At 40.6% G+C, this 21,275-nt stretch overlaps 1 protein-coding gene across 1 annotated transcript in view; it reads right to left on the minus strand.

Annotated features, from left to right (window-relative positions):
- brf1a (BRF1 general transcription factor IIIB subunit a) overlaps positions 1 to 20,321 on the minus strand; it is a 79,713-nt gene extending 59,392 nt beyond the window's left edge. The window contains exons 1-4 of the mRNA XM_028035403.1: positions 20,053 to 20,321; positions 16,122 to 16,330; positions 13,815 to 13,895; positions 3,491 to 3,664 (exon numbers count right to left, since the gene is read on the minus strand). Of these exons, the coding sequence (XP_027891204.1) occupies positions 3,491 to 3,664; positions 13,815 to 13,895; positions 16,122 to 16,305 (439 nt within the window). The 5' untranslated portion in view covers positions 16,306 to 16,330; positions 20,053 to 20,321. The remainder of the gene's footprint in view (positions 1 to 3,490; positions 3,665 to 13,814; positions 13,896 to 16,121; positions 16,331 to 20,052) is intronic.
- Positions 20,322 to 21,275: the final 954 nt, after the last annotated feature.

Here is a 21,275-nt window from a genome sequence, read left to right on the forward strand (position 1 = left end):
ATCAAGTTTTAATGTCTTTATATAAATTTTCATTTGGATAAAAGTCAAGTGTTTGGTCCAGTCCAGCAATTTTACCTTTGATCTCTGAAACCAACTAAGAATTTCCTTAGTTTTGTTAGTGACTATTGTCTTGCTTCATCCACACTTTAACCCAAATGCTCCACCTGTACTCTGAACAGTAATGTGACATTTATGTGCTTATTAAAGGGGCAATATGTAAAATTGAAAATGGTCAGCTTTATATCATGTCATTTCCTCATCAAAATCAGACCTGGAGTGTTGCTTTGATTCTTTCATGCATGTTTGAGAAATCCTTCAGTCTCCCATGGCAACCATTCGGGCATGGCTAAATGCTCGCTCTCACAAAGCTCCGCCTGTTTCCACAAAGCTCCTCCCTCTGAGCTGCAGTCTCCAGCCAAGTTTCCGCCTCTCGGCGTACACCTCCCTCCCCCACTCAGCTCCTCCAGACTAGTAGCAGCAATTAGTAAACATTCGCTGGAAATGGGCTGAGCTCATGATAGAAACTACTTATTAGTCCAACTCTCCAAAGAGCTGGTGTAAATGCCATAATGGAGCAGCATTGTTGTGGTGACATGCCAAAGGCAGAGTCAGGGAGTAGGAGCTTCTTAAAGGGACATAAGCCCAATTTCAAAGCGTTAGGATTGTGAATTCAATTTTCTTTTAAGTTATCTTTGATGTATGCTGTAATTCATAGAAACTGAAGGTAGCAGTTACTTAACTGTGCTATAAAATGACGAGCATTTTATGGAGCTTTGCAGCACCATCATCTGAATAAAATGTGAATGTTTAGAGGTAAAAACTTATGAGACATACCACAACTGTACAATTATTTACGTACTGAATTTCCATCCAAAGCCAATGGCCACAGTTTTAAAAAAAGCAACACCTCAAGCTGAAGTAAAACTGTGTGACCGGATAGGCTGCGAACCAGAGCGAGCCATGGCTCTGGTTTACTGCTGTCACCAGAAAACAATGCATCACAGCATCACTGCATTCCTCCACGCAGTACATTAAACCCAAATTGGGTTTCTTCTTTTGAAACAAATGTCATTGTTCTTTTAAAGGTGAATAAGCATCTGGTCACAGCAACATTTTTATCTGTTTTAGATTACAGAGACTTGTTATATATGAACGCCTCAGCACAATTGCTGCTAAAAAGTTGATACTATCTATCCATCATGTTTCTCTGGGGTTTGTTACAAACTGTAAAGCCTTGACCCATCATTCCACTCGAGGGAACTGGCCGTCTTTGTCCACCAGGAGGTTGAGACATTGGAACACTTTTATTTCTGAGGCCTTGCTTGGGCTGCTGCCCTCCTACATCTGTGATCTAATCACACAGAGAAACGTTGATTCTCACTCTGTGTTCAAATGATCATTTCTTGTTCTCTGTCCCTTTTCCCCACACAGAATTGGGAACAACTGCCTTTGTTTACTCTGCTCCATCAACATATGTTGCAAAAAGATTGGAAATTAATTGAACTAATTTCATTGAGCACTTTTAAGTCCAGACAGAGCATTACAGATAAATTCTTAAAATTGTGACTGTTTTTAATAATTATTATTTGTATGGTATTTTAACTGTGTAACTGTTTGTAATTGTTGTGTAACCTTTGCCGCCTCTTGGCCAGGATTCTAGGTTTTTAATCCCAATTGGATTTTCCTGGTTAAAGGAGCAGTACGGCAGAACCTTTCCGAGCTTTACATCATAACATGTTATTCCCTCATGAAAAACTTACCCGGAGTGTTGCTTTGATTCTTTCATACATGTTTGAGAAATCCTTTAATCTCCCTTAGCAACCATTCATCTGTGCAAAACGCCTGGGTGGATGTAGCTCCGCCTTCAAAACGCAGTTACCAGACTTCAGAGTTTCCGCCTCCCTAAACACACCTGAAGGATCCTCAAAACCTCCTCAGTCCTCAGTGGTTCAAGATATTATCCTCTCTGGCCCGGCATTTACTAAACGTAATATTTGTGGAGATCAAAGAATGACCGTCACCTTTGACACTAACTTAGAATTATGAGGAAGTCCAACAAACACTAAGTAGTTCTCTAAGAGCATCTACTATGCTACAAGCTTACACAAAAACAACCATTTGCAATATGTTTGATTGTGGCCCACAATCTTTCTTTGTCCAAGCTCCAGATTTTCATAGAGAGGTACTTCTTTAATTTTTCTCAAACATACCAACAATGTGTGGGACTCTGTTAACAGAAGTCCTTAAGATTCAAGAGACTCGGTGGTCTGACTGCAAGCGGTTCCATTCTAAGGAGGAACAAAACGTTCAGATTTAGAACAAGGCCACAGCAACCTGCTGATGTTAAGCAGCTCTTTCCTCCCTCGAGAGAAAGCCCAGTAGCATCCCAGTTCAGAGATTCGGCGTTGCTTAGCCTCTTTTAGTAACTGGGCTGACCTCTCTCATTGAGGAAATTTAAAAATAGCTAATGGAGATGCTGCTGGCCTTCTACAAGAATGTTCTGCTTAATGGTCGAGTTAGATCAGCAAGAAGTTCAAAGCGCTTGATAGTTATTTCTACTCGATAACAGGGGAAGTGGCAAAAAAGTTTACGCTATAAAGTTTAAAGGAAACAGAACGTAGGCCGGAAGAACACAAATTGAAGCAGAACTGGCTGTGTGTGCATAATCTGTCTGAGGTCTAAAAATGGATCTGTGTTCCAGACTGTTGAGCATCTCTACGCTGTTGGTGCTCATTAAATTCAACTCCAGGTAAGACTGAGCCCTCCTCCTCCTCTTCCTCCTTCTCCTTTTGTTTATGTCCTGATCATCTCTACAACTTCACCCAGCTGTGGGAAAAGGAGGAGGGGAGGCAACTATTTTTACCACAGCCTTATCCCTCCAAACATGCGTGAACAGAAAGGCCTGTGGAAATGAACCCACACAGAAACACAGACACAAACAGAAGCTGAGTCAACAACGCAGGAGCAAAGGCCTCACAGTGCCTGCTCCCCTCTCTTTCATCAGAATAACAAACCCGCCGGCGGTTGTGTAACCCAATCATCCTCACAGGCCAGGCGTGTCGGGAACGGCACGGCATAGACATGCCTAGCCCAAATGTAAAGAGGTTCTATGTTCATCAAGAAGTCCCAAAGTTCTACCTGTACTTCCTGTCCGCTGTAACATTTAGGTTTGTATTAAGGCAGTTCAAGATGTCAATTACCAAGACCATTTCTAAATATATTTCAATTGAAGTAGTGGAATAAGCTCTACATGCAAGAACATCTCACCGCAGTGGTGCACACATTCCTCAGATTGATCCCAGAGACTCTAGGATGTTTCATTCAGAAATGTTTTTGATGACATGTTCTGGTAAATAAGTAAAATAAGGTGCCTTTTTGGTATTTAGTCATAAATTTTTGTTTTGCCATGAGAAAAGACTGATGTTTTTTTTTCTTTAGATCAAAGAATATACTCATCGACACATAGCACACTTGGTTACGGAAAGGATACGAGGCGTTCCCTCGGTGCGGCAGACCAGGTAGATACAGGCGGCCATGATGTGATCAGACTTGCGGCCGCGTGTCAGGCTTTTATTGAGGGCCATCTTGTAGAAGTTGAAGGCCGTGTCCAGGCAGTGCTGGTTCATCTGAAGCTGGTGGCCCAGGGTGTTGATGTGTTGTTTAGCTGAAAACACAAAACCACATATTCAGAATAATTACAGAGGAAGAAGTTGTTCTACTTATGCGCTATAGCAGTGGTTCTCAAATGGGGGTACGTGTACCCCTGGGGGTACGTGGAGGTACTGCAGGGGGTACGTGAAGCTTTTCAAAATATCTTTAAAAAATCAGTAGGCTCCTCATAATAAGTCTTGGGAAAAATTAGTTTGTGAAAAGTTCGATAAAATATAAATGTGTGTTCATGCACTGAATTTTATATTCAGTATTTAGTTTCAATATCCTTTAAAATAAAACGGTTTGACTGGTTTTATACCTTCCTGGTGGTCACCGTCTTCTGTTTTTCTTTTTTGTTTAACCATGCAATGTTTGCAATATGGATGTATTTGTCAGGTTCACTGATATAAGTTGTTTGGCTTTAATAAATCAGACAGTGATTTTACAGCACTGTACCTCTTTTTAATTCCAAAAATGTTTTGCCCGTGTCAGGGGGTACTTGACTAAAAATATATTTTTAAGGGGGTACATCACTGAAAAAAGTTTGAGAACCACTGCTCTAGGGTGTCCCTACGCTCTTTCAGGTCTCATACTGATGTTTCCAGTTTTGTTAGAGCCAAATTATAGACAGCGTTTCACCAGGAGACCTAGAGTGAGGAGCCCCGCCCCTTTCCCCCTTGCGCCTCAGACAGAGTTTGGGGAAAAAGATGGCGGTCGTTCTTCGTTCGCTAAAGCTGTTCTTGTTTACAGGTTAGTAGTGTGAAGCTGGTGGAAACTGTCCCCGCTAAAATGTAAATTTACAAGTTCATTCGGTGCTGATTTCGTAATTACTTGCTAGACGTGTTTAGACGTTCGAGGGAAAAAGAGTGATTTTGTTTCATAATTACGGTTTGTAGCTATAACGGTCGTAAAACAGCCGTTATAGAAGTTTGCTACATGTATCTAAACTTCGATCCACTCCCCGACCCAACCTTATTAAGATTTCGGTGGTATCCTGACGGATTGTGTTATCTTTTGATAGGAAGTGTTAAAGTTACTCTGTTACATGTACCGGAAATCAGTTCTCATCAGTTTCAAACATTTATTATAGACGTTACCACTTGTCCCCTACTACCCTGTAATTGATTCTACTGTACTAGCTTAAGCTAGATCTAGTCCTCTAAATATGCCCATATTAAATTATAGAACTAATAATATGATTAAATTTTTCAGAGTTATTACAATTCAAAGAAATTAGTAGCCTTACAATTTCACTGAACTTGAGGAATAGTTTTCTTTTTATGTAAATCTGTAAGATTTAAATCGATTGTTGAATTGTTTTGATTTGGCCCATGGATGCTGTCACAGCTGGTGGGGGCTGATGTTGTTTATTGAAGTAGATGGAATATGGTTGTTTTGGAGCAACGGAAGGACACATGGACATGAATGCACAAAGGAATGTTCAATGTATGATTGCATGATTTCATGATTTTGACAATTTGTAATAAAACAGACAGAGTTTGGGGAAGAAAACGGCGGTCGTTCTTCGTTTGCTAAAGCTGTTCTTGTTTACAGGCTTCCCACTCGGAAGAAAGGAGAAGAAGAGACGAAACAAAACAAACACCAATTGTTACAACTGTTTCAATACAGCTGAGACATGTAACATAGGTATAAAAAATATTTTTTCTGAGGTAACAGCCTGCGATGTCATCGATGACATCACGTCCGTCCCTGACTGTCACTGATGACATCAGACCGACAAAACGAACGTGATGTCATCGATGACATCGCAGGCTGTTCCTTCAGAAGTGCTTGAATAAGACGACCACGTGGTAATGTGAAGGCCTGTGAAGGCCTGGGATCCTTCAAGGACCTGGCCTGTGAAGGCCCTCGCACCGAACGTGGACGCGAGGGCCTGTGAAGGCCAGGGATCCTTCAAGGACCTGGCCTGTGAAGGCCCTCGCACCGAACGTGGACGCGAGGGCCTGTGAAGGCCAGGGATCCTTCAAGGACCTGGCCTGTGAAGGCCCTCGCACCGAACGTGGACGCGAGGGCCTGTGAAGGCCAGGGATCCTTCAAGTACCTGGCCTGTGAAGGCCCTCGCACCGAACGTGGACGCGAGGGCCTGTGAAGGCCAGGGATCCTTCAAGGACCTGGCCTGTGAAGGCCCTCGCACCGAACGTGGACGCGAGGGCCTTTGAAGGCCAGGGATCCTTCAAGGACCTGGCCTGTGAAGGCCCTCGCACCGAACGTGGACGCGAGGGCCTGTGAAGGCCAGGGATCCTTCAAGGACCTGGCCTGTGAAGGCCCTCGCACCGAACGTGGACGCGAGGGCCTGTGAAGGCCAGGGATCCTTCAAGGACCTGGCCTGTGAAGGCCCTCGCACCGAACGTGGACGCGAGGGCCTGTGAAGGCCAGGGATTCTTCAAGGACCTGGCCTGTGAAGGCCAGGGATCCTTCAAGGACCTGGCCTGTGAAGGCCCTCGCACCGAACGTGGACGCGAGGGCCTGTGAAGGCCAGGGATTCTTCAAGGACCTGGCCTGTGAAGGCCCTCGCACCGAACGTGGACGCGAGGGACGCGTCCACGCATACAGGTGCTGGCGCTCGCACCAGCACCTGTATGCGAGGGCCTGTGAAGTCGTGTAAAAGTAGTAGAAAAAGTTGAGTACCTCTCTACCGTTTCTACTCTCTGCTCCTTCCATGCGTTGCTCTAGGGCAGTGGTTCTCAAATGGGGGTACGTGTACCCCCGTGGGTACGTGGAGGTACTGCAGGGGGTACGTGAAGCTTTTCAAAATATCTTTAAAAAATCAGTAGGCTCCTCATAATAAGTCTTGGGAAAAATTAGTTTGTGAAAAGTTCGATAAGTTCATGCACTGAATTTTATATTCAGTATTTAGTTTCAATATCCTTTAAAATAAAACGGTTTGACTGGTTTTATACCTTCCTGGTGGTCACCGTCTTCTGTTTTTCTTTTTTGTTTAACCATGCAATGTTTGCAATATGGATGTATTTGTCAGGTTCACTGATATAAGTTGTTTGGCTTTAATAAATCAGACAGTGATTTTACAGCACTGTACCTCTTTTTAATTCCAAAAATGTTTTGCCCGTGTCAGGGGGTACTTGACTAAAAATATATTTTTAAGGGGGTACATCACTGAAAAAAGTTTGAGAACCACTGCGCTATAGGATTTGGAAGCACAAAATACCTCAATTATATAACCATAGCAATCAGTGGGTGAAATATTAATATTGTAAAGGACTGTTTGGAGTTTAATTATTGTTGGCTAGCATATTCCACGCGTTATGAATCCGCGTTTTTCATGCCGACATAAAATTTAGCTAGTTGGACAAAGAGGACACTTTTTGAAACTACAAACAATATTTAAACTTCTTTTTTTTTTGATAGTCCAAGTTTTTGATGTAGCTGGAAAACCATCCAGTTCAATAGTTTTTATGTATTAACCCTCCTGTTATGTTCTGGGTCAAACTGACCTGTTTTAAAGTTAAACTTTTTTTTTTTAAATAGTTGGAAGTATTTTTTTTCCATGAAACGTTTTTATGTCTTAATAGGTGCACTCTACATAGAAATTGAAAATTTATTCATTTTACACATTTGCACCACCCCCTGCGTCTACGTTTTACATAGATATTGTTTGGGTCAATTTGACCCGGCAGTCAGGTTAAAATAAAAAAATATTTAGAATATCCAATTCTATATGTTTCCTTGTAGCTATGAATCATATTTCACCACACACACACAACCCACATACTGTACATGCACACCCAGACACACACAAGCCCACTTTCTCACTATTCTCTTCACTTCACTAGGAAACTGCGAGAAAGCAGGTGTTCATACAACTTTTGACGGGAATCTTTTCTGTTCCAGTGGATAAACTCCACCCACACTGAGTGACACTCAGCAGAAGTGGAGGGAAACATCAATACTCTCTGCATGACTCATTTATCTTGATTTTAATCAGCGGGTCAATTTGACCCTGAATAGTATGTGTGTCTCAAGTTCAATTATAAAGATCACCCATTGAAAAAAAAAAAAAAGTGTAATATAAAATTTTTTACCAAAGATCAATTTCAAGGAAATTATTGTTTTTTTGTGTCTATGTTTTTAACAGTGGACATAAAAAATGTAAATTCCACTTTTTCATGTCCAAATGAGTAAATGAGAAGGTTGTCGTCACTGATCCTTAATTTCTGAGAAATAAAAAACATCATTGGACAAATATTGATTAAAATGATTAGTATTGGAGTTAATAATCAGATACAAAAATGTTTAGGAGGATTTTTTTGGTTTCTGACACTACTGCATGAACATTATTGCTGTACCTCAGAAACTAACATAATAGGAGGATTAAGTAACTTTTAGAGGAAAGTAACTTCACTGTATTTTATTTCAGGATATCAAAGTATAAGGTGATTATAAAGACATAGCAAAATATTCAGATTTTGTTTGTAACAAAAATAAAAACAAGTGTTGAAATTAATATATCATTTTCCTTTTACTTGTCACATCATTTCACAATGACATAACATACGACCCAATGTGATAAGTTTAAGCTGAATGATTTATTTTATAAAGTCAATACAGATCTAATTGCTTGAATTAAATAGTGCTGCTTAAAGTTTAAGCTGATGGTGCTGATTTATGTATTTTATGTCGTGTTGAATATCGACAGCATGGTGGTTCCAGCTGGTAAAATAATAAACCACCATAAGCAGAAATGATTCATAACCCAAGAGAACAGTCTAACGCTCCATAAGAGCTTCTTCTGCTCAGTCAATTATACAGTATTCTGTCATGTTCCATCCATCATTACAGTGGTATTGTTATTGCGCAATTGCAAAGATTATCTGAGTTCTATTAGGAGTAAATACTCAGGCTCTAACGAGCAGCAGACTTACTCACTCAAACACGTGTTCCCCATCTGCAGACACACAGACTCAGGTACAACAGATGGAGAGCCAGGTCAAACATGATTGCACTAAGTGCTGCCAGGAAGCTGTGGTGTGTGTGTCTGTAGTTCATGACCTCATATGTGCTAAACAGGTCGTCGAAAGTTAACACACAAAGCCAGATGTGTGACCTTACTGAGTGGGTTGTCTGGGAATGTGAGGGACTGAGCTCATCATGCTGAGTGGATGTGGAGTCACAAAGTGTGTACGCTGCATCAGACAAACACACGTTATCATAGTCTACTCAAAACCACGTCTAAACAATCCTTCATAGCTACTCGTCTTATTCACTTCGATTAATCTGTCCTGGGTTGCAATAAAATAATAATAAAATTAAATACATTTCTACCGGAACATCGTATCTGTTTGGAGTCCCAACGGAGATGTTTGTTTTATGTTGTTGCACTTTTTCTATAAATGTAATCAAAACTGTAAAAAAAAAAATTCTAAAAAATAGGGGTGTAAAATTTCATCGACTTACATTTGATTGTTGATTAATGGCTTAGAATTAGTTACAATCGATTAACTGATAACGTCCGCTACCTTCTTTCAGTGTTGTAGTTCGGCCGCCATCCAGAAGAGGGCGCCGCTCGTCGTCCAAGAGGAGCCAGTTATAAGAGAAAGACGGCAGATGGCGCGTCCTTTAACAAGAGAAACGGTCCAGACAGTCCGGTGTGGGATGCAAAATGCTCTTTTTGCGTTTCTATTTAGAAATATAAACACTCGACAAAATCCTCAAGTTTGACCTTATCAGCGCTCATTCAGCCGAGCTGGATGGCAGAGCAGCGTCAACTTCTTATTCAAAAGCTACTGGTGTAATATAAAGGCGAGGATGTAATGCTAGAAAAGCGGAAAGCATGATGCAGCAACATTTTTAACATGATCAAATGCCAATGAGGATGGTTGATTTAGGGGTTTCGGGGAGATTATAAAGATGCATAAGTTTAATAATGCCAGAAACCACAACTTTCTTTTAATTCAGTCAGTATATAACACAGCTGACGACATAAAAAAACTGATTTTGTTCAAATACAGCACATGAAAAAAAACGTCAACTCCACGATACAAGTAAATACGCAGGTTTTGAAGAAAATGGCCGCCTATTAGTTAGTCGATAACTTGCGTCTGTAATAAAAATTAGTATCGTTAAGTGGATTAGAACTTTTTGCTATAACAAATGAACTACAACAGCTTCTTGGGGAAATAGAGTACAAAAAAAAATCACATTTTTCCTGCCAGAGAGAGACTGATTTAATATGTTGTAAACAAGTCTAGATTTATGTGTGAATCTGAATTAGACATTAGATTTACACAGATCAGGATTTTTTTTTTTTTGGTCACTACCGATAACCATTCAAGTCTAAAAGCTTTAGTTAGTCTGAATTGCTAATTCCAAATGTCTGCCTACACACATTTCAACCCATTTGTGTAAACCACACATTTCCTGAAAGAGATGAACATCAAACAAACATGATGAGATTAGAAGATTCCAATCATTTATGCATACTGGACTTATCTGATTTTTACTATAGAGCATGTGGTTTCTTGATTACACAAGCAGGTTGGGAAAACTTTGTCCAATCAGTGAAGGCACCTTAGACTAATAGGTAATGTTGACAATACTCTTCAGCGTGGATGCTACTATTGAGAAAAGATGCAAAGTTAATAATTTTCAGTATGTGAGGTGTCTAAAAATCAAGCCAGAAGAAGAACAGAAATGTAAGCAGTTGACTGATCATCAATCTTCAAAAAGCCTGACCTGCAGTCCTGCTATTTGTTGATTTTTATTAAAGCCAAGAATCACCAAGCAAAACTAACAAGTCTATGTTAACGGTACAATGTAATGTATAAGGGCTCCACACTGAACCAGCTGCTGTAGATCCAAAGCTAATGGCAATGATGGTTCCTCATATCAGAGAAAGTAAGCAGGAAGTGAAATCAGCCTGCAGCTTTCATTGGAGCTCCTGGTCACAAGTTCAAACTATTCCACCCAACTAAGGAGCTAAAGGTTTTATCAAAGTCCCTATTCATGACATTTACATGAAGAGGGAGTAGGACACTGTGATGGTCTGACATTTACTCGTCTATCTGACTAAGTCAGCCTGGAAACAAACACATACAGATGAGCTACAACCCTCCCCCCTCCAAAAAAAACACATAGCTTTTAGGGAAGCCAATCAAAGCAAGTAAAATAAACAGCACATGCACAGTTTAAACCTGGGATGGGTAGTTTGATATGTTAGGAGCTCAAGGATGCTTTTCACTTGACATTGCATGGGCAGCAGATGTATGGTGCTAGTACAGCTTACAGCGCCCCCTATTGCCTATATGTCAGTAACGTTAATTTATTGCAGACAGGAAGTGTCCTAACTTTTTCATGTGAAAGTTCAACTGTCCCATTCCCAAAATGAATGCAACTCTGAATGGAATAAATTAAACATTTCAGAAGCTTTTTGAAAAAAGGAGCAGTGATCCAAGATGTAGGAAGTCCAATCAAATTATGATGACATTTTTGGATGGGCGGTTAATAGTCAAGTTTATTTTTATAGAACATAGAGAAAGTTCATAGTACGCTACATGATAAAACATTAAAAAAAAACATTTCATTAACATAGCAAAATAATTCCCAGGTCAATAAGCCTTGTCCTTTGGTAACTAGACTTTTCAGAGTTATTTGTCGGAATGGGCTCTATGACTTCACTGCTTTTATTTCACAGTGGTTACCACTACACACAAAAAAATTGAAGTTACAGTAAAAAAAAGAAGAAAGAAAGACAGAGAAAGACTGCAGTAATATCTCTATTTATTCTGTCATAGAACACATCATGTAGTCCTCAAAAACAGAATGGACAGACAGACAGTCTGACTATTTCAAACTCTTCTAAATGCTACCAAAGTCCCAGCAGGGAGCAGTAAACCAAAGAGGACACCAATGTACTAAATGTACTGGCTGATAAGGACTACCTTGTTTTGGTATGGGGACGAGGTTCTGCATCAAGTGGAGGAGTTTAATGATCTCAGGGTTTTGTTCACAACGTAGGAAAAATGGAGCAGGAGATCGATAGGCAGATTGGTGCTGCATCTGCAGCTCTATTCTGTTGAAAAGAGAGCTGAGCTAGAAAGAAGATACAGACAGACGGACGGACGGATAGAGTTAAACCTTTATTCAGTTAAACATTGAAATCTTTGTTTTTAATGTTTTTTTCACTCTTTAGGTGCCCAGATGGAGTTGGTATTTAAAGTCCTAATTTCACACTAAAGGAATACTTCTTTTTCTTCTGTTCTTCTAAAGGAATCCAGACCACATGTGTAGTTGAAAGTTGATTATCGCATTGCAAACTTTTCCCTAGTCTATACAGTCCCTATCCACTAACGGGAACACACACACTGTTTAAAATAATCCCCAGAATCCTTGAATGTTTTGCTGTTACTCAGAGCCCGCAGCAGACTGAAGGCTCTGTGACTCGGTTAATGAGTCAGACTGAGCATATGGTGGGAGCAGCCCAGAGCTTCTCTTTGCCCTGTAAAAGAGTTTAGTTTTACTGAACTCAGGGACTCAGGAAGTGAGAGTCAACAATGAAGAATACCAAAGAACTCTGAGGAGTTAGGAAGGAGGAGAACTGCAGATATACACAAGCTAGACAATATATCCGAGTCATTTCAGATATTTCTACTGCAGCTCCATTGCAGACTCTAAAGCTCGTTTCTCACTAAAAAGAATGGCAGCACAGGTAAGGTGTAAAGGGAGCTGCATTTGTATGACTTGTGTTTGAATGACTTTTTGTGAGAGGAGAACCAGGGCAGACATGACTGGCCCTATTATGCAGTGACATCTATGGAGAGAACGAAACGCAGCATGTTCATGCAAATACTACACTGAACCAGCATGGTGGTGAAGCAAGACCAAACAATCAACCTTCCACTAAGATCAGATCATGATGTAAATCTGTTCATAACAAATTCTACTGCAAAATCTGAGGGGTCCTGTTTGACAGCTGAAGCTTTGTCCTCACTGGGCCGTCAGCAGGACAACAATGATCCCAATCGCAGCAGCAAAACCTGCGACAGAGTGGCTGACAGAAATGAATCAAGATGTTCCAACGGTCCAGTCAATGTCTGGACCTCAACCTGATTGAAATGAACAGAGCTGGGCAGAAAGAAACATCTGCAAATGTCTACATAAAGAGTGGGCTGAAACTCCTGCACTCTGATGGAAGACACTGACAGTTATTGCTATCAGTGTGGAATCTGATGTGTGAGTTTATACACTGAAGGTTAGAGTTAACTCATTTTACAACCTGTTAAATACCAGGTCATTTTTATTGATTTTATTAATTTGTCATGATATGTAAAGTAATATAAGTGAAGGAATGCACTTTTATTCCTATAACAGTATGTATGAAGCAGAACCTTAAACATGCTTCAATTAGCCAAACCACGATATTTAAACTAAAGTTATACATAATTGACAAAAAAGCACAAAGTCTCATCCTTTCATTGCTGTCCTGCATCCGAGGGACTAAACACAGACTTCAAGATTTAAACACATATCTATGACTAACCCAAATAAACAGAACCCATAGAAACATTATGAGCTATCATATATTCCATAAACTAGCTAATTATAATCCCATAATGATTGAAAATAACCAAAAAATAAATAAAATAAAATTAATAGTCATTGGCAGTTGTAATCTGCAATTTTTGATAATATCTATCATTACTGCCACCTAACGGTAGGTTTGTACTTTCTGTCACTTTTGCAAGAGTTTCCACAAGAGTTTGTTGAGTTCGGTTTGGCTCAGGTTTGTTTGATGAATCCTGTAGTCTTACTTCCCTCAGCATAAATAATGTTTGAGTGATCTTTGGTCTTTTAGTTGTGGAACAAAAAAAGAAGGAGAAACCGAGTCCTTTCAGAATCTGTAAAGACCAAAAGTCGAGTAATGTGTCCCCAGTCCAAACCTCTTCTGTCCAACAGGGAGACTTTACAGTACTCATCTTTTTAACATTTATGTTGTAGCATGTTAAAAACGCCATGAAATGTTGAGCAGAATCAACATTACTCTTTATGTTTCTTTATTTCATCTAATTTGGGTGGAAAAAAAGATAAAAAAAAAAAAAAGATCAAAAACAAAAAACTTTCAAACGTCCCATAGTTTCACTAAGGGACTTTTAGCTAAAGCAGTGTGGCTCCCTCTGCTGGTCACTCACCTCTCTGCAACGTCTGAGCTCTGGACTCTGACCCCATCCCTGAGAAGTGTCCATCCCCAAAAGTTGGATTTTTAAGACCACCTAAAAAAAATAATAAAAAGTTGTAAGTAACTCAAAACACAAAGTGCTGAAATGTAAAATTTATTTCGATTAACATTCAAACCATTAAAAGACCATTTTAGACCTTGTACAGATTCCAAAATAAACACAAATTGTAAATTGGCTAAAATAAAAAGAAAAGGTGAAGATCAACATCACCATCAGAAACCAACAAGATAATCTAAAGAAACACAACAGTGTGATTCTACAGCGTACTCTAGTGGTCAAACGGCCCATCTACATAAATAAAATTGAAAACTGAGAGTCTGATTAGACAGAATTGAAATACTGACTGGTACATGTGAATGTCTTTAGCCTTACAATTATTCAAAATGTATCTTTTATTGCAGTAGCATAAGCTCACTCTGGAAAATTTAGAATAATACAACTTTTAATTTAATTTAAATACATTTATTTACTGGGGTGGGATCATCAGTGGGCTCCATTAACACTTCCTAAAAAATAAAGCAAATGAACGTAATATTTAATTTAGCATACTTTTTGAGTTTTGGGGACATTTTAATTAGTAATCCACAACTGTGTGTGTCTGTGGGGTATAAATATGACATAACACAGAGACTCATTTCTCCTACCAGCTCTTCTATACAGCAAAGAAAATCAGAAACACATTTAAATAAGAAGATGTGTGTTGATCCTCTAATGCAAAAAAAGAAAAATAATTACTACTATAGAAAGCTTTACTATATCTTAATAATAATAATAAAAACTTAATAACTGGCACTGCAAGGAACAAGACTGAACCAGGACCACACACAGCGAGCTGTATGAGAAAAGGTGTGATAAAATGATCTCTGCATGAGGACTGGGGCACCAGGGGGGCCCAACAGGTCCCAGAGGAGCGGGCAGTGTTAGGATGACCACAGGCAGGAGTAGACAGCCTAAAATGGACACCAGGTCCCAAGACTGTTGAGACCTGGCATCTTTCCTCTGTCCTTCTTCTGCTGGAAGGACAGAGGACAACTGAGATTGGTAATAAAATATAGACTGAAGACAAATAAACCAAAACTGAATAAACAGTAAACTTAAATGTCTCATGACTTAAGATATGCCCAACTCTATCCAAAGATGAAAAACTAATCATTCGGCACGTGGATTCCAACTTCACTTCAGGGCCAACGTCTGTCAATGAGCAAAATACAAAACGCCTCAGCTCCAACTGTACAGCAACCCGTCCAAACCCAGGTGAGGAAAATTCACAGTCCTGCTCTGTCAAAACTTTTATCTTAAGTCAGACAGTTGGAACAGGTTCACTGAATGGACATATTTTTAGTTAGTTGTGTGTTCTGAGCCATTGTTTTGTATGAATGATTAGCAATTTAGCCTTTCCCCCCTCAAAAGTTACTCTGTTAATTTTGAATTTTGGAATGAATCTAAGTGTGTTTTCACACCTGATGGTCCGGTAGACTCGGTTCTATAAGGGACCAAAATTGCAACATTTGCTACATTTTCAGCAGTTCACTTTCACACTGCACTGAGTCAAACAATCCAAGCTAATTGAGAAACCTGTTCCCTTCCTCGCTGCACCAGGAACCACTGAAGGAAACAACAGTTGCTCTCAGCTTCCTTCTTCTTTTGTGACAAAGGAAATACAACTTTCTTTGTCACAAAATGTAAAACAGATTGGAGTGGTGTGAAATTTTAGCGACTGTAGCATTCCATTATCATCTTTGGCAATGAGCCATTTCTCCCGCAAGCTAGGCTAGCACGTTTGTTTTGGTTGCATTTACCCAGAATGCCCTGCACTGTAGTCCACTACCTGCTTCTGGAGCGCTTTCTTGGCGTTCACATATGCATTCGAACCGCACCAGAGTTCACGCCAACCAAACCGTGACCGTGGGTGGATCAGAGTTTGATTAGCATTCACATCTCACCAAACAAACCAGACTTTCTAGACAAACGAACCAGAATTTCATTAAAGCAAACTAAAGGGGGCTAGTGTGAATGCGCCCTACTTTGAGGTTACATAGACATTTTATTGTTCAATAGTTCCAGCTTTCAGTGCCATAATCATCTCACTGTTTTTTGCAACTTGTGTGAACAAGTCCTTCTTGTTCCAAAATGAAATTGTGGATCTTAACAATGCTAAGCAGTATAAAATAAAAGTGGAAAAAGAAAAAAAATCTCACACCCTAACAAACCAGAAACTAACACGTCCGTACGCTCTGAGAGGTGTCCCATCAGTCTCACCTTCTGAAGACACGAACTGTCCAACAGCCAGGGAGCCTCCGCCGCCAGTCTCTACAAACTCCACCTCGGAGACGATGATGTTGTCCTCCAGGACGGAGCCGCAGCCCATGCAGACGGCATCGCCACGCGCCTGGTCAACATCGATGTCCGAGCTGCCGCAGTGCTTACACACCCTGGAGCTCATGGTTTTGTTCTGCAGACCTCCAAACCTGGATGAAAATATGACAAAATGTCAAATATGAATTCCTTGACAAAATAAGAACAAAAATAAAAAATAATAGTGCAACATTTATCACTACCAGAGGGAGACCCTCTACGTGCCCTCAGAGCATTTAGAGAAATGCACTGGGCCCAAATGTACTGGGTCCAGTACATTTTTAATTACTTTTAGGATGAACCTTATTAGGAATGCACAATATATCACCAACATTGGTATAAGCCGATGTTTGTCTTTTGTTATATATATATATATATATATATATATATATATAACAAAAGACAAACATCGGTATACCATGTGTACCGTATTTTCCGCACTATAAGGCGCATGTAAAAACCTTCAATTTTCTCAAAAGCCGACAGTGCGCCTTAAAATCCGGTGCGCCATATATATGGACCAATATTCAGCCGGAACTACGGTAAGCAGCCGCCGACTTCATTTTCCCCGTAGAAGAAGAAGCGCGCGGTGCATTCTGGGATATATGACTGAGCGAAGCTTGCCATTTCCATTTGTATTTGTGTAAAGACCCCAAAATGGCTCCTAAGAAAAGACACGCTTACGAGGCAGAGTTCAAACTCAAGGCAATCAGTCACGCAAAAGAACATGGGAATAGAGCAGCAGCGAGAGAATTTAATATTAATGAATCAATGGTGCGGAAGTGGAGGAAGCAAGAAGATGACCTGCGCCAAGTAAAAAAGACTAAAAAGAGTTTCCGAGGGAACAAAGCGAGATGGCTACAGTTGGAGGACAAACTCGAACAGTGGGTTGTTGAACAGAGAGCAGCAAGTAGAAGTGTCAGTACAATCACTATTCGAATCAAGGCAACAACGCTAGCAAGCAAACTTAACATTCACGAATTTAGAGGCGGTCCTTCTTGGTGCTTTAGGTTTATGAAACGACGTAATCTCTCCATCCGCACACGAACTACTGTTTCACAGCAACTGCCAGAAGACTACCAAGAAAAGTTGGCCACTTTCCGCGCATATTGCAACAACAATATTACTGAAAAAAAGATCCGGCCAGAGCACATCATTAACATGGACGAGGTTCCACTCACCTTTGATATTCCTGTGAACCGCACTGTGGATAAAACGGGAGCACGTACGGTAAATGTTCGCACCACAGGGAATGAGAAGTCATCCTTCACTGTAGTTCTTGCTTGCCAGGCTAATGGCCAGAAACTTCCACCCATGGTTATTTTCAAGAGGAAGACCTTGCCAAAAGAAAACTTTCCAGCTGGCGTCGTCATCAAAGCTAACTCGAAGGGATGGATGGATGAAGAAAAGATGAGTGAGTGGTTGAGAGAAATTTACGTGAAGAGACCGGGTGGCTTTTTTCACACAGCTCCGTCCCTATTGATCTACGACTCCATGCGCTCCCATATCACCGATGGTGTCAAAAAACAAGTGAAGCGCACTAATTCAGTACTCGCCGTCATTCCGGGTGGATTGACAAAAGAACTCCAGCCACTAGATATCGGTGTCAACAGGGCATTCAAAGCTAGACTGCGAACTGCGTGGGAACAGTGGATGACAGAAGGCGAACACACGTTCACCAAGACGGGGAGACAGCGCCGGACGACATACGCCACTATCTGCCAGTGGATCGTAAATGCCTGGGCTGATATATCATTCTCAACTGTGGTCCGAGCTTTCAGGAAGGCAGGAATTGGCACTGAACCGCTAGACAACAGCAGCGACACTGACTCGATTAATGAGGACTTTGACGAAGCGGAGCCGGGCATGTTGGATGCCGCATTAGCCCAACTGTTTAATTCGGACACTGAAGAAGAAGAATTCGAGGGATTTGTGGATGAGTAATGAATTAGTAAGGTGAGCTTTGCATGTTTATTGTGTGTGTTTACAGCTGAACTGCTGTTTACAGTTTACAGCTACGTCACTGACTCGGGGAAAAAAATAAAACAGCTGTTTTTTCATTTTGGGAGTTAACGGAGTTGTCTGGTTTGTAATTTATTAATAAAGGTTTGTAATTTATTAATAAAGTTTGACTGACTTATCGGACTGTTTTGCTGACATTCCCTTTAGCGCAGCTCCATCTAATGGATGCATAACGTAACCCCAGCCTCTACTGTAGCGTCTATTCTATCAACACATTCTCACTCCCGACTCTAGTTGGGACGATTTCGGACCATGCGTTGCATATTATGCAACGACTTGGGCAGGGTCCTTCAGCTTCACATGTTGACGATTTTTGAAGGTTACGTATTTTGTTTTTTTTTCGTTTTGTTTTTTTTTCTCCGAAGAGTTTTTGCGGCGCTAGTGGCTCCTATTTTTTCCACAGTAGGCAGACAGGAAGGAGGGTGAGGAGAGGGGGGAAGACATGCGGTAAAGGTCGTCGGGACACATCGAGGACTAAGGCCTCCAAACATGGGGCGTGCTAACCCCCTGCCACAGCACGGGTTCTCGCAACCTTCAAAACCCTTAGGGTAAAACCCCTCACTTCACATATTGATATGTGATGAGGACAGACCATCCTATGCGTCAATATATGACGACTTGGGAGTGAGAATGGGTTGATTCTATGCGTCTTATAATGCGGTGCGCCTTATATATGAAAAAAGTTTTAAAATAGGCCATTCATTGAAGGTGCGCCTTATAATGCGGTGCGCCTTATAGTGCGGAAAATACGGTATATACACATGGTATTGGTACGTAAAACTGTGCCAATAGTAACAGTCAACATTTATTTCCAGCTTGTTATTTGTTTTTCTGGAGCGGGAGGTGACTTCTAACTCTGTGGCTTTTGTATTTTGTTGACCCTTCTGGGCCTCCATAAAGACAGCTATAGTGTTTAAGCACACAAATTCTGGGGTAATTTTCTAATGGAAGCTATATAATTATATATGTACTCCAAGTTCCAGTCAATTCCCATAAATCCTGATTAATTTACATAATATAAATAGAAAGTTTACAGTTTGTAAGTTTCAAATTCCCCCCACCCCCCACTTAACTTCTTTTTGAAAATGTCTTAAAGTTTGTTGCAAATCAACAATATTTGTATCCCCAAATGATAGAAACAAACTATTTAAAAAGTCAATTTTCTTTCACAGGTTGGTCTTTTAGTATTTTAGTACAACAAGAAACTATGCTATTGTGTAAAGAAACTTTGAATACTAAAATTCTGTCTTGAAACACCTATATACTTTGTGCAGCTGGTAGCTGTGCTGCATCATGGTGCCCATCAGCGTCTTTAGAGCCCGGGGCCTCCGAGCAATCGATGCGCCCATACTAGAGTGTCTGAATCGATGCTGCGGTATTTCCAGTGCCTTATTCCGGTTACAGTATGGTTTCCCAGCACATTCTAATCTGCTGCTGGACTGTACACAGAAATGAACGCCTCTGCAGTTCATTCTGCAGTGATTGTGCAGAACATCCCCCAGTACTCTGCTCCCATCCTTCGGTCAGCGACGTGGCACACGTCTCGCGAGCCCCCAACCCGCAACCCCCACCTTTACAAGCCAAGAAACAGACTTTTAGGAGAAATTAGAGAATAAAAATGTGCTTTAGATGTGCTGGTTGTTTTTCTTTTTTCAGTGGCCATTACGGACTATTTGGGAGCCACATGAAGCTGGTGAGAGCTGGGTGGGACAAGCTAACAGATGTCTGAAAGACACCAGCAAAGTGTTGAACTCTACGAGACGTGTGTCTGCGGACACCATGTCAACGCCGTGTGGCCACAGCGGCTCCATACCTTCAGTCCGGTGAACTTCGACGGGAGCAGCGTCAGGTCACGCCGTGACGACGCCACCCTTGGTGAAAATAAGTGGTCCCCACGTAAACTCTGTAACGCAAAGGCGTCGTATTCACTTCCACACTTCTGTCAAAGGAGCTGGGAGCGTAAGCGAAGCTAGCCACGTGATGACATTTTACGCGAGCCTGATATCTGCTGAAACACCGGCGCAACTCCCAGCACAACACCGAGCACGTGCGCTTGCTGCGTTGGGGAGACCCGGACGAGACCAACTTCAGAGGGGTGTTAGCGGAGAGGAGGGGACGAAAACTGAGCTCAAACACTGCTGGGGAATCTATTGTATTACTCATTTACTCAGTACTATGTAGTGGAATATAAAAACAACAGTTTTTAAGACTGTAAATAAATACAAACACTTTACGATAATCGTAGTTCCACCTATATTGTTTTGGAACTTTCCAACTTCCGCCTCCACGTTTAAGTTAATTACTATATTTTAAAAACAGTTATTTCTTTGCTATTTTTACGTCCCAAAATTTAGTCACATTTATAACAAAATCAAATAAAATTGTAGTCATTTCATTGCAATAAATGCTAAACAGCTTTCCCCTGAAACGATGCCACGTCTGTAAAGAAAATGTGTTGGTGTGTCAAGTTCACTAAAAACACGGAGTCTCTCTTTTTTTTTTTTTTTTTGAAAAGTCTCAATGTGTAAATTGTTTTTGTGTAAAAACCTCCGATATAGATAAAAACAATTAACCGGAGGTTCGAGAACTACAAGTAGCTCTTTGGACGATGTACAACGGCTTTTAATAACTTTAGCTAAAAATCATGAAGACACAACAGATGTTTTAAATATAGATATAAGAATAAATGTTTAGCACTCTGTCCACTTTTCCACATGAAATATTTGCATTTAAATTCCACAACAAAATGATACTAAAAGTAGAAATAAAATCTTTCAGTTTTTTTTGTGCGTGTTTTCCAACCTAATCCCAAAACAGTGCTCGGTTTTGGGATTTTTTTCAAAATCATTTTTCACAAATGTCAACATCCCCCTGAAGAAAATGTATCCATCCTCTTTTTATTTTTTGATCTATTTTAAACCTTTCACAAATTTGTGTCCCAAACTCTCTGAATGTTTGGACTTCTGTTATCCTCATTGGATGGCTCGAAAGACTTTCTGACAAATTGACTTCCGGACTCTCGAAAGTTTATTCCAA

The sequence above is a fragment of the Xiphophorus couchianus genome, chromosome 13, assembly GCF_001444195.1.
Source record: "Xiphophorus couchianus chromosome 13, X_couchianus-1.0, whole genome shotgun sequence".
Lineage (NCBI taxonomy): Eukaryota > Metazoa > Chordata > Actinopteri > Cyprinodontiformes > Poeciliidae > Xiphophorus > Xiphophorus couchianus.